The sequence below is a fragment of the Petromyzon marinus genome, chromosome 23, assembly GCF_048934315.1.
Source record: "Petromyzon marinus isolate PM22_M1 ecotype Great Lakes invasive population chromosome 23, UKy_Petmar_22M1.pri1.0, whole genome shotgun sequence".
NCBI classification, from domain to species: Eukaryota; Metazoa; Chordata; class Hyperoartia; order Petromyzontiformes; family Petromyzontidae; genus Petromyzon; species Petromyzon marinus.
In genome coordinates this window covers 10,191,627-10,205,947 of record NC_133689.1, presented here as the reverse complement: position 1 = coordinate 10,205,947, position 14,321 = coordinate 10,191,627, and the positions used below count along the sequence as shown (strand labels likewise).

The following is a 14,321-nucleotide window of genomic DNA, read 5'->3' as shown; positions in this document are numbered from 1 at the left end:
AGTAGATACAAGAGTCAGTTTAACACGTGGGCTTTCGTGACCAATATTATTCATAATAAAAGGTTTTTGGGTTAGATCGCGTTATTTATAAATGTGTCGTAACCCTCCACCACCCGACACGGCCAAACAGTAAAAAATGTGTCACGTTGACAAAAGACGATTAGTTCACTACTTTAGCCTGCCGGTGTGTTGAAGAGTGAATCCACAACATTTACAATTTTTGAGTACTGTGACGTTTTGCTGGATAATTACATCCAGCATCGGGCAATTTGCCATTCTGTGGATTCACTCTTCAACACACCGGTGGGCTAAAGTAGTGAACTATTTGTCTTTTATACTCTTTGTTTTTTTTGGTAAAGTCACGTAGGTAAAATAAAACAATTAAATCACGACGTTTCGGAGGCAACACAAGCTTCCGTCTTGTGTTACCTCCGTCTTGTGTTGCCTCCGAAACGTCGTGATTTAATTGTTTTATTTTATTTTACCTACGTGACTTTACTGAAAAAACCAAAGAGTATGAATCCTTGCAGTCACGAAAGCTTCAAATCTAGAATATTAGTCTTTTGTCAACGTGACACATTTTTTTACTGTTTGGCCGTGTCGGGGGGTGGATGGTTACGACACATTTATAAATAAGGCGATATAACCCAAAAACCTTTATTATGGAGATACAAGAGTGTTTGAATGCGTTAACTAACTTGATGTTTCTGTTATCTCTGTTAGCGTGATTTCAGTAATATATATTATGAAAACGGCATGACACTTGTTACTCCCATGCAGCCATAATTTGTCATATTTTTGCCGCTGGATGGCAGGTGTACCATGTGATCATGATGACAGTGCCCACGAACAACCTTAATTAATAAGTGAAATGATTGTTTTTATTTTCCTTTTTATCTCTTGTTATAAATACAAGTGCAATTAATTGCGGAGTAAAGCTGCAATATGGTCACGACTACGTATATGAATCGCGCCAACATTTGCAGACAAATAGAATGGCGGCATTGAGCCAAAGATGTCTAGCCTTCCCGTTGGTTTCTGGCCAAAAAGGAATCACAAGATGAAATTATATTTCTCTGTGGTCTCCTATTTGTATTTTTTCACACCCTAAGGTCACACGCTGTTGGCGATTATATATATATTTTTGTGGATCATTGCTTTAATTCTTACCCCATGTTGAGCACTGATATTTGCGAAGTTCGTACCCGCAGATCGTACGTAATTAACAAGCAACATAGCACTTGAAGCACCAGCTGGCTTGCCCGTTTCTGCAGTCATCTCACATGTACCCCTTACGTCCCGTTCACTAGCAATTCTGAGCACTACGCATGTTGCCACCATAGCTTTGCCGCAGCTGAATTCCTTGACAATGTTCACTTGTCTGCGCCCTCCCTCGGAGGACAAGAGCAGGAAACAAATCCCCTCGTTCTCATGTTTACTTAGTAAGGGCACCGCCATCTTTGATAACACATACAGTGAGGGGAAAAAAGTATTTGATCCCCTGCTGATTTTGTACGTTTGCCCGCCGACAAAGAAATGATCAGTCTATAATTTTTACGGTAGGTTTATTTGAACAGTGAGAGACAGAATGACAACAACAAAAATCCAGAAAAACGCATGTCAAAATTTTTATAAATTGATTTGCATTTTAATGAGGGAAATAAGTATTTGACCCCTCTGCAAAACATGACTTAGTACTTGGTGGCAAAACCCTTGTTGGCAATCATAGAGGTCAGACGTTTCTTGTAGTTGGCCACCAGGTTTGCACACATCTCAGGAGGGATTTTGTCCCACTCCTCTTTGCAGATCTTCTCCAAGTCATTAAGGTTTCGAGGCTGACGTTTGGCAACTCGAACCTTCAGCTCCCTTCACAGATTTTCTATGGGATTAAGGTCTGGAGACTGGCTAGGCCACTCCCGGACCTTAATGTGCTTCTTCTTGAGCCACTCCTTTGTTGATTCGAAGCTTTCGTGACTGCAAGAATTACTCTTTGTTTTTTTCGGTAAAGTCACGTATAAATAAAAAATAATAAAATAACAATAGCGTATGACGTTTAGGTTGCAACACAAGCAGCCATCATCAGGTACAGAAGAGCTAAACTTACGAGAGAGAGGAAACACATAACCCCAGATGTATATACAGACACCCAAGTAGGGGGGAACCAACACAGATACAACAGAGTACAACAGAGAGAGAAGCATACCAAACAATCAGGGTTTAGCAAAATTTGGAAACCATATAAAGCAACACAGACGGTCGGTCAAAACACAATCAACCCATAGTCTGGTTGATTACGCTATTTCAAAGATTGTTAAATTTCAAGTTAAGTATGAAATTGAAAATACAGACCGCGCACACACACATAGACATCCAAGTAGGGTGAACCAGCACAGACACGCACACAGTGAAGTCGCCCTAAATAGGCAGAGAAGGTAAGGCTGAGAGACAATGGGACAAATTAGCATGAGGTATGCATGGAGCAAAGGGGGCACGGCAGCACACACTCGGAAACACCAAGGCCCACACACAGGCAGAGACAGCACAGAGACACAAATCCAAGCCAAGACACAAAGGCAGATGCACAAGCAGAGACAACACAAAGACACAGACCCCACACCTCCCCGCAGAGGTGGTTCAGACCTGATTCGAAGCCCCCGTGACTGCAAGAATTACTCCTTGTTTTTTTCGGTAAAGTCACGCACAAATAAAAAAATTATAAAATAACAACAGCACACGACACCTCGGTTGCAACACAAGCAGCCATCATCAGGTACAGAAGAGCCAAATTCACGAGAGAGAGGAAACACACAACCCCAGATGTACACACAGACACCCAAGTAGGGGGGAACCAACACAGACACAACAGGGCACAACAGAGAGAGAAGCACACCAAACAACCAGGGCCCAGCACAAAACCCGGAAACCATATAAAGCAACACAGACGGTCGGTCAAAACACAACCAACGCACAGTCCGGTTGATCACGCTATTTCAAAGACCGTCAAATTGCAAGTCAAGTATGAAACTCAAAATACAGACCGCGCACACACACACAGACACCCAAGCAGAGTGAACCAGCACAGACACGCACACAGCGAAGTCTCCTTAAATAGGCAGAGAAGGTGAGGCTGAGAGACAATGGGACAAATTAGCACGAGGTATGCATGGAGCAAAGGGGCGCGCGGCAGCACACACTCAGAAACACCAAGGCCCACACACAGGCAGAGACAGCACAGAGACACAAATCCAAGCCAAGACACAAAGGCAGATGCACAAGCAGAGACAACACAAAGACACAGACCTCATACCTCCCCGTAGAGGTGGTTCAGACTTGATTCGAAGCTTTCGTGACTGCAAGAATTACTCTTTGTTTTTTTCGGTAAAGTCACGTATAAATAAAAAATAATAAAATAACAATAGCGCACGACGTTTCGGTTGCAACACAAGCAGCCATCATCAGGTATAGAAGAGCCAAATTTACGAGAGAGAGGAAACACATAACCCCAGATGTATATACAGACACCCAAGTAGGGGGGAACCAACACAGACACAACAGGGCACAACAGAGAGAGAAGCACACCAAACAACCAGGGTTTAGCAAAATTTGGAAACCATATAAAGCAACACAGACGGTCCGTCAAAACACAACTAACGCATAGTCTGGTTGATTACGCTATTTCAAAGATTGTTAAATTGCAAGTTAAGTATGCAATTTAAAATACAGACCGCGCACACACACATAGACATCCAAGCAGAGCGAACCAGCACAGACACGCACACAAAGAGCCACTCCTTTGTTGCCTTGGCCGTGTGTTTTGGGTCATTGTCATGCTGGAATACCCATCCACGACCCATTTTCAATGCCCTGGCTGAGGGAAGGAGGTTCTCACCCAAGATTTGACAGTACATGGCCCCGTCTATCGTCCCTTTGATGCGGTGAAGTTGACCTGTCCCCTTAGCAGAAAAACACCCCCAAAGCATAATGTTTCCACCTCCATGTTTGACGGTGTGGATGGTGTTCTTGGGGACATAAGCAGCATTCCTCCTCCTCCGAACACGGCGAGTTGAGTTGATGCCAAAGAGCTCCATTTTGGTCTCATCTGACCACAACACTTTCACCCAGTTGTCCTCTGAATCATTCAGGTGTTGATTGGCAAGCTTCAGACGGGCATGTATATGTGCTTTCTTGAGCAGGGGGACCTGGCGGGCGCTGCAGGATTTCAGTCCTTCACGGCGTAGTGTGTTACCAATTGTTTTCTTGGTGACTATGGTCCCAGCTGCCTTGAGATCATTGACAAGATCCTCCCGTGTAGTTCTGGGATGATTCCTCACCGTTCTCATGATCATTGCAACTCCACGAGGTGAGATCTTGCATGGAGCCCCAGGCCGAGGGAGATTGACAGTTCTTTTGTGTTTCTTCCATTTGCGAATAATCGCACCAACTTTTGTCACCTTCTCACCAAGCTGCTTGGCAATGGTCTTGTAGCCCATTCCAGCCTTGTGTAGGTCTACAATCTTGCCCCTGACATCCTTGGAGAGCTCTTTGGTCTTGGCCATGGTGGAGAGTTTGGAATCTGATTGATTGCTTCTGTGGACAGGTGTCTTTTATACAGGTAACAAGCTGAGATTAGGAGCACTCCCTTTAAGAGTGTGCTCCTAATCTCAGCTCGTTACCTGTATAAAAGACACCTGGGAGCCAGAAATCTTTCTGATTCAGAGGAGGTCAAATACTTATTTCCCTCATTAAAATGCAAATCAAATTATAACATTTTTATCATGCCTTTTTCTGGATTTTTTTGCTGTTATTGTCTCTCACTGTCCAAATAAACCTTCCATTAAAATTGTAGACTGATCATTTCTTTGTCAGTGGGCAAACGTACAAAATCAGCAGGGGATCAAATACTTTTTTTCCCTCACTGTACGTATGTATGTTGAACTTCTTCGCACCGTACATAACCAAGCATCGGAGGTGCGGGGGGAGGACAACAGACGAAGCTTAAAGATGTTACGTCCGTCACTTTGCCAAACGACTGCGAGCATTATAAAATTTCAGACATCGGTTGCGTAATTATTTTTATTTGTATTAGCATTCTCTTTACTGAAGCATCCTCAACCCTGCACCCCAGACCTCACTTGCAAAGTAAACATTATTTTCAGTGGTTTCTTACACAGTTTTAAATGCGTGCAATAGTTTAGTTTTATAACGAATCTCTCGAAATTATTTTCCGTTTTTCACTTCAACATGCTGAGTTAATTATAATCTCATAATCATAAAAATAAAACCCCCCGATTATTAAAATATATTTATATAATATATTTATATATATATTTTTGTTTATTATTGTATTGTTTCCCTTCAACGTGACTTTACCGAAAGAACCAAGAATATGAATCGCTGCAGTCACGAAAGCTTTAAATCAAAAACTCCCGATTATGTTAGATCGGTCACTGACATACATAGATTTCATTGAAATGTCTAAAATTAAAAAAAACCGTTGTGCAACTATACTGAACTAGCCTTTTGCCCGTCCAAGGACGGGTGTGTATTGCAGTAAATCTGAAACTTGCAAGCGAAAAGCAGACCAGGACGTGATGTTCATTGCATCAATGCGTGTGCAGTTTGTAAGGGCGCGGTGACGCAAACCTATTTCATTTAAAGGGTTATAATCCCTTGTTCATCGCGACGTCCTTTTAACTTCGATGTCTCAACAGCGTTACGGAGATCACGTGACGTGAGGGTTCTGCCTTTGTAGTGAGGGTTCTGAGTTGACGCCGAGGAGGGGGGAGGAGGCGCCTCGGCCCCCCCCATGCGCAGTGACGTCAGCCGCTCATAATTATGAATGGAGGGGGGGGGGTGTCCATTTGGAGGACGTCACCTGTTCATGATTATTAATGATGGGGGCCGTTCGATGTGGAGTGACGCCACCTGCTCATGATTATTAATGAGGGGGGGGGGTCCAACAGGAGGACCTACCTGTTAATGATTATTAATGAGGGGGACTGGTCGACGTGGAGTGACGTCACGAGCGTTGCACACAGACATTCTTGGCTCATAGTAGGTAGTAATAATAATGGGGGGGGTCCATTTGGAGGATGTCACCTGCTCATGAATGTTAATGAGGGGGGCTGGTCGATGTGGAGTGATGTCACGAGCGTTAAGGGCCTCCTGGGTGATTATAGTAGGTATATATGCACGAGCAATCCCATGTTTCTAAGTGGTGCTTAGGTTAAGGGCCATGCTGTGATGATGACGATGATGGGCTGAGTCAACCCTGGCATCGATGGTTCAACTGGTGACCTCTGAACACCCGATTGCGATAACCACATTGCCCCAATTTGGGTTCGACTCACTGCTTCGTAGATTATCACAAGTTGTATGAGACGTGACGGATTTCCGGCATAGGAACGTGGAATTTCCACCACCAAAATAGAAGCCCCAATGGGAGGCGAGTACGACTGAATGTGTATTTCAGCATTGGGACACTGTTTGGGTTTTCACTTGACCACTTTGTGCCACACAACACTCAGGTTTTTGTTGTAAGCACATCGAATGCAGTCTATGAGGCATCATAAATGTTTACTTTTTAATAGAGTTAAAAATGCCCTGAGCGATTAATTAAATCAATTCTACGGAGTATTTAATGCCTGTTCACAACAATTACCTATTAATTTATACCATAACAGTTTCTACCGTGTCGCTTTCTTTTGTTATGCATTATGCGTGTTTTTTTTTGTTTTGTTTACCAGTTCCTCCCTCTTTTAGATATTTGTTTTTGGGTTTCTCGGCAATAAAAATAGTATTTCCACACTACAAAAGGAACGCGTCGTTTACCGATTCGTCGCACACTTTTTTCAGTTTTAGTTTTGTACGTTAATGCATTGCTCCCCTCGGACCCCAAGATGTTCTGCGCAAAAGAGACAGACACCCAGTGGGGTGGTTCACCCGTTAGCAATTCAGCTCTCCAACCGTCCAACGCTTAACGTAGAGTAGCAGCGTCCCATTGGATACAATAACCGGGTGACGAATGCAATGCCTTTCGCTGCGCGCAGTGGAATCTCATGGGAATGGTTTTTTTTTTGCAACAATTTATTTTCATTGGAAGTGAAGGGCTTCAAATGAAAGGCAATCGCCCGCGACGTTAGTTTACTTCACTCTCATTATTATTCTTTCGCACGAGACTGGCAATAAGCGTTTGTCACACAATGCTGCGTACGGAAACCCTGCGCGGTGAATCCGGGAGGCAATATCTGAGAGGCGTCTCCTTACCATCGTTGGTTTGTGAGGCGCGGGCACGGAAAAGGGTTTCTCGGGAGCATTTCGTCGATGCCAGAATTGTGTCGCAGAATTTATTCGCGTCACAATTTATAAGCACGTCCTTTTGCGCGTCATATAGTTCCAGCATGAAACCGAAATTGTGGATGTGTTCCACAGCGACACCCTCTTTTTGCGGGCGACTCCATCTGAATGCGGACCGCATAGGCGACGCTCCGGTTTCCCTGCTAATTAACAGCGATGAATGCACATTGTTAGATCTTTTGCAATGTTCAAAATGTGCTTTAACTGCAAAGCAAACACGAGCACACTTACTGTTTAACTTCATTATAAACAATACGCATACATGTGTAGTATGCTTAACCACAAAAGGTGCGCGTTTACGCTGCAGGCAAAGCGTTTTCACGTGCTCTATATTTTTTTCAGATCTGATTGTCGGTTGCCATGGACACGTATAGCCTTATTTTGGCATACGCTATTTTAAATTTTGAGTTGTGGAATGGTTGTCATCGACACGTTCAGCATTTAATTAATATTCGGTGGCGAGATGTTAACTACCTCGCCCGGTATACAGGAGGTCGTCGGTTTGACCCTGACACCTGCATATTTGGAGTTGGCTTGTTCTTCCCGTGGTCACGTGTCTTTTTCTCCAGGTCATCTGGTTTTTCCCTCCACATTTAGAAACATGCATTTAGAGTTCACCAGTTCCACTATTGGATTATATATTTTTTCTGCCTGAGGACGGACCGCTTGTGTTGCGCCCGAAACGTCGTGATTTATTTTATTTTATACCTACCTACGTGACTGTACCGAAAGAACCAAAGAGTATGGATTCCTGCAGTCACGAAAGCTTCAAATCAAGAATGCATTTAGAGTATTTGGCTGCTATAAATGTCCACATGATAAGCCACTTCGTTGAGCTATCATTTGTGGCCTTGCCGCTTTTGAAAGAGAGCTATGTAGCTCAGTGGGCCTTACCTAATAAAATACAAATAATTTAACGTTTAGTTTTTAGTATATTACAGTTTAATTTTTGAGGCGTGGCCTGGTCATCATTAAAATGCACAGCATTGTACTGCATTCACATATGACGGCAATGCATAGATCAAGGTTAATTGTGATGATGAGCGCATTTCTTATTTTACACTGCTTAGAGCAAAGTAAAACAAATAATAATGCAGCTCAATCCAGTTCTTCAGCCAGAAGGTAAGCTCGTGCAATGTGAACGAACTATTTGGTATGTATGTATGTTGAACTTCTTACGCCAGCCGTGCTAATTGGGGGCGCGTGATGGAAGGGCGGCAATTTAAAACAAAGAAATTATGCCGCTGCGTTGGCAGCGGTTCAGGAAGCGGTGAACCAAAACAACTCGACACATTCATCAACAACACTGTGCAACCTTAAAAGCCAAAATAGGGAATTAGCAACTTTTGGATAACGACTCCTCTTGGCCCCTATTTATAGCACATTGTGAAGGGGCGTCACTCGAAACGTCACCAACTATATGCATTTCCCTTTGAAGGTCACAGTGTTGTCGATGAGTGGGTTGAGTTTTCTTGCCCTTCTGAGATAAGCGTCAGCATCTCTCGGCTCTCGTCCGAACCTACATACAGGGGCACAACATTGCGATCGATACTTTCAATGTGTGATGACTCAGTTACCTGCAATAACGTTGCATATGTGCTGCATGTCAGCTCTGCCTGTTCCGATAATACAAAAACAATGTAAGTGTCATTGCAAAACTTACTTCAATTCTTATTGTTGGTTCTTTCGGTAAAGTCACGTAGAAAAAAAAATTAAAGCAAAAAACCACGACGTTTCGATCGCAACACAAGCGGTCATCATCAAGCGGAGAAAAAAGAGGGGGCAAGCCTTCAAATGCAACTGCTTTTAATGGCTTTCAAAGTGAGCAAAGCTGTGCGGCGTAAACAGCAGAGGTTGACCAGAAAACACAAATCAAGTCATGACCCAAAGTGGTTGATGACATCTTTCCAATGATTTCTGAGTTTAAAACAATCGTCTCGGTTGAAATTGTGTCTGTGTCTTTATACAGGCTGTTTAAAAAAGATGGACCCGATTTGAAATCGCTATATCTCTGCAACCACAAACCGCCCATGAATGAAACTCTTACCACTTGAAAGGGCCGGGGCATAAAGAAGGCGGGGCATGTAGAGGGCGGGGCATAGAGTTCAAGTGATTACCGCTAGATGCCTCTCCCAGCACACAAACAGCCCCTAGCCTCAGTCATTCGCAAGATGGCGTCCCCGCAACACAAGGGGCGTTTTGCGTTCTGCAGTTCAGCAAGACTGAATCCGTAATTGCAGTGCAGCGTGCGTTTCAACGGCGTTTTGGCATTGATCCGCCAATGTCAAAGAGCATTCGTCGTTGGCACCGACAATTTGAGGAAACGGGCTGCTGTTGATGTAAGGGGAAGAGCACAGGGCGACCACGCACCTCAGAGTAAAACGTGAGAAGAATTCAAGAGAGTTTTCTGCGTGGCCCGCGCAAGTCCACCCGTCGTGCCAGCCGAGAACTTGCGATCCCTCGTACGACTGTCTGGCGTGTGTTAAGTGCGACGTTTAATCACGAGGCCGTACCGGTAGCAAATGGCACAGGCTCTTCGTGCAGGTGACAAAGGAAAGCGTGTGGAATTTTGTGATGCGATATTACAGAACATGGAGGACCACAGCTTCTTACCGCGTTTGATTTTTTAGTGATGAAGCAACGTTTCAACTAAGCGGTAAAGTTTGCCGTCACAATGTGCGCATATGGGGATTAGAGAATCCACACGAAACGGTAGAGCATGAGCGTAATTCCCCGAAAGTCAACGTGTTTTGTGCTGTTTCTCAAAAAGAAAGGTTTATGGCCCTTTCTTTTTCGAGGGATACACAATTACCGGGCAAGCGTATCTCGAAATGCAGAAATGGCTCTTTCCACAATTTGATGAAGATTCCGACGACTTCATTTTTCAGCAAGACGGAGCACCGCCACATTGGCACCTGCAGGTTCGACGTTTTCTAAATGACACACTGCCTCAGCGTTGGATAGGTCGCACGGGACTCCAAGATCCCCAGACATCACACCCTGCGACTTTTTCTTGTGAGGATACGTCAAAGACCGTGGTGTTTTTGTGCCACCATTAGCGACTAATCTGGATGACCTCAAAAACAGAATCACGGCAGTGGCGACTTCACTGGAAGAAGACACTTTGAGAGGCGTTTGGGACTAATTTAACTAGCGTCTCGATGTTGTCCGTACAGCAGGTGGAGGGCACATAGAGCATTTATAAAATGGCTCATAAAACTTAATAACTCATTAAAGCGTTTGTAACTTTTGTGTAATTGTAACATGTAGCCATCGTGAAATATACTGCTTTGAAATTGGGTCCATCTCTTTCAAACACCCTGTATATGGATGGCTTCGTGAACGAATCTTTGTTGATAGCCAGTTAGCTTGCAAAGTACCATCGTCTTAGAGAAATCAATTTCACGTGAGCCAGCCGCATTAACGTAATGATCAGCCACGGGAGAAGTATTGGTCCTGCCATGTTTCAGATGTATCTTATGTTCATGAACACGGTCCGAGACATGTTGTTTAGTTTTCCCAATATAACTGATGCCGCAGATACAGCTTAATTTGCTACGTGACTTTACCGAAAGAACCAAGATTATTAATGCATGCAGTCACGAAAGTTTTAAGTAAAATTTTACATAAATTATTTCAATGAAATATATGTGTTTAATACGATTAGCTCATGTTGTTTGTTTACGTATTCTTTTGCATTGCAGGTCACTTTCGACCTGAACTTGTCCTTGCAGTTTTGTTTCGGTGGCTTTTCTGGACTGAATTAATGCATTTCCTAGCGCACGAACGGCAGGGCTCTTCTCTCCCTGAGGTTCAGACACGAAACAGTATGCTTGTGTCTCGGCTCGCGCGCTTGCATAGAAACAAAGTTCTTTTGATTGGCTGACTGAATTGGATGTGAATGCCCCGGCAGCCCCGTGCGGAAGTCACCTCACCGCTCAAACTGGGACCATATTCTCGCCTGGATGGCCGGGCCTCTACAAGGATTCTCTGAGCTGCGAGTGGATCATTGAAGCAAACGGTGGAAATTCAATCAAAGTCACGTTTGACAGGTAATTTACGTGAGCACTCATTTGCCTGTTAGTGCTATTGTTATGGCTGTAAGATTGGCCTTGTTGTCACGTGTTTTCATATACGTTTATAATGTACTTTTTTTTTTTTAATTTGCATTGCCGGTAGCAATGAAAAAAACCGTTAAAAAAAAAACATTTGATATATGGTTACCGGTTTGTGGAACATATAGAAAAGCCTGCTCACAAAACGTAACGTGTTTACCTTTTCAACTGAGAAATTAAGGGAACCGACACAGTGGTGCAATGCTCAGCACACTTGCACTTGCAATCCAGAGGTCGCTCGGTTCAATTCCCTCTCCCCTGGGTGGAAGTTGAGACCATGGGGGTGAGTATCTTAAATCCTCCATGCTGCCTCAGTCCACTCAGCAGTGTCAGCCAATCAGCAGGTCACGTGCGGCTGTGTAGAGTGTGGGTCACCGCATCGCGCACTTTCAGATGCGCTTCTGCGGCCGTCTGGGACGTTCTTCCCTCCGAAATGAAAAAGCCACTGGAGCTATGCACTTTTAAATCTAGATTGAAATCTCATTTCTTTATAGCTACTTTTTTGTGTTTAGTTTGTTGTCCTTCCCCCGCACCTCCAATTACCACGATCGGCTTCGTATGGTGCGAAGGAAGTTCAATGTGCATACATGCGTAAGCATTGCTCTTCCACGATTTCTGGTCAGGGTGGAAGAGTAAAACAAATGCCCACTATAGCTCCAAGTGGAAGCTCTTCCACCATCGGTGGCATGAGCAAGCAATCAATCGCAGGGCTGCACCTTAGACTTTTAACTGATAAATCATGGCAGGCCTACCACGTGGTGACTTAGGCCACCGTTCGGTTTGTATGTTTGCATTGAGCTAATCAGAGGAGTCGTTCCTAAACATTGCACTGGAATCGATGTTTCCGCTTCCCCAATTTCGACACCACTACTATAGTATTCTATTCTGAAAACAGGTACTGGTTTACCTGTTCACGTTTAACCAACCTTATGTACCTGCAATACATTACCGGATAAATAATGTTAAATTTTCCTCAATTTACCTAATAAAATCACACTGTCTCAAAATTTATTTCATAAGCGTTTTGCTCGGCTCATGCTTTAATATTTCTGTATATTTAATGTATGTGTGTGTATATTTAGCCTGTGAAATAAACGAGAGTGTCCAGAGAAACATATATATATGCACATGAGACTATAATGCAAACTTTCCATGTGATTTACTGCCACCTTTAATAGCCACCTAGAATTAGCCTTGCAGGTTTGGAGTCTGCCATGAAAAGATATGCATAATCTACCGACTCTGCTGGTAATAAACTGGGTTGTAGGTGGACAACACTGCATGACTGAGTGTGTGTGTGCGCGTCAAGGGGGGGGGGGGGGGGTAGTGGTAGTGTCACGGTTAGCGCGCTGCGCTACGAATCCGGCCACCCGAGTTCAATTCCCGCTCGCGACCAACACCAGTGACGATTATCTGAACCGGTCCTGGACCTTCTCCTAGCTCGACTCAGTCTCAAATGAGTACCTGGTGTGGTACGTAAACATCGCCACTGGGGAGATAAAAGCGGTCGGGCATAGTGCTGGCTATCCATCCCCTCGTGTGCTGTGCTGGCCTTCATAGGTGCTCGCTGACAGCATTTTCCGCCACAGTCTGTTCATGCTATACGGGGATTTTTTTGTCTGGCAGGGGCGGTGGGGAAGGGTTGAAATAGTGGTTCGTGTATTGCAAAAACTAGGCCACCTGAGTTAAAATCCCTCTCATGGATAATAGCAGTGGCAAGTCGTGTCTGAACCTGTCCTGAGCCTTCCCTGGGCGAAGTTCGCATATATTGGTACACGGCACGTGGTGTGTGTGTGTGTGTCAGTGTAAAGATCACCCCTGGGCAGACAGAGGTAGCTGATCATTGCCGTGGCCACACCACTCCCTTACGAGCCACTGTGCTCGATAGCAGCACTGGCTGTTATCCAAAAGTCTTGGATAATCCTCGTCTTTTATGCATGCGTGTGTTCGGATGTACGTGTGCTCATCCCAATGGATAGCCGCATGTATATACATAATTTATTTTGTGTCGGTTGGAGTGTGTCCACCTATGTTTTTTCCAGGCGCGTGCGTGCGTGCGCGAGCGTGAATATCATTGCATATGTTAGATTTAATATGCGGTAATGGCGATGTTTGGAGTTAATGTATTAGGATGTGTCCGTAAATAATGCGTGACATTTATGAATGTTTAAATGTGTTTTTTTTATTCCTTGATGAATATTAATAACGGCAACATATTTTGTTCGGCTGTGCTGTTGGGCTCAGATTACAATTACGCGCTGTTGCCATTAAAATATTCAACGGGAGTTTGACGTGAGCTGGTGACGATGGTGATGAAGGACGTTTAGTAAGAGCCCATTGAGGTGAACTAATATCTATTGTGCAAGGGAGAACCTGTGATAAATCAAACGCTTTGATGTGGAATTTGCAGTACTCATCTTCAGCGGAGAAAAAGGAAACGAGAGCCAATAAAACAAAGTGAGCAAGCAAGAAACTGCAAAAGACGCGACACGAAATAAAATTGTTCGCACGCAAGACTGACCACGGAACGTATGTGTTCTTGGAAAGGCATTTTGTGCTGTTTTTTTGATAGCTATTGGTTAGGGAATAGTCATTTGGCAGGGGTTTTTCTTTGGCAAATATTGACAATTGCCACTGGAGTTGTACAGCTCGGCATTTTCCTAAAGTTTAGTCGCGTTCAAACTACAGCGAACACTCATTTCAAAGGCCAATAACGTCTTCGTATTTAGATGACTGCAGAGCTTGTGGGGGGAAATTTGGAATCGGTCACCACCTCGGTGCCTTTCCTGTTTGTGGTTCTTCGGGCCCCTGAGTTGCTCTTTTTCTTGAGAAGCGATTGAATACTGTGTG

At 44.1% G+C, this 14,321-nt stretch overlaps 1 protein-coding gene across 2 annotated transcripts in view; it reads left to right on the top strand.

Moving 5' to 3' along the window:
* Positions 1 to 14,321, top strand: part of LOC116945092 (CUB and sushi domain-containing protein 1-like) — a 630,678-nt gene that overhangs the window by 325,006 nt on the left and 291,351 nt on the right. For both annotated transcript variants that reach the window (XM_032959197.2, XM_032959196.2), the window contains exon 16: positions 11,270 to 11,408. In XM_032959197.2, the coding sequence (XP_032815088.2) occupies positions 11,270 to 11,408 (139 nt within the window). The remainder of the gene's footprint in view (positions 1 to 11,269; positions 11,409 to 14,321) is intronic.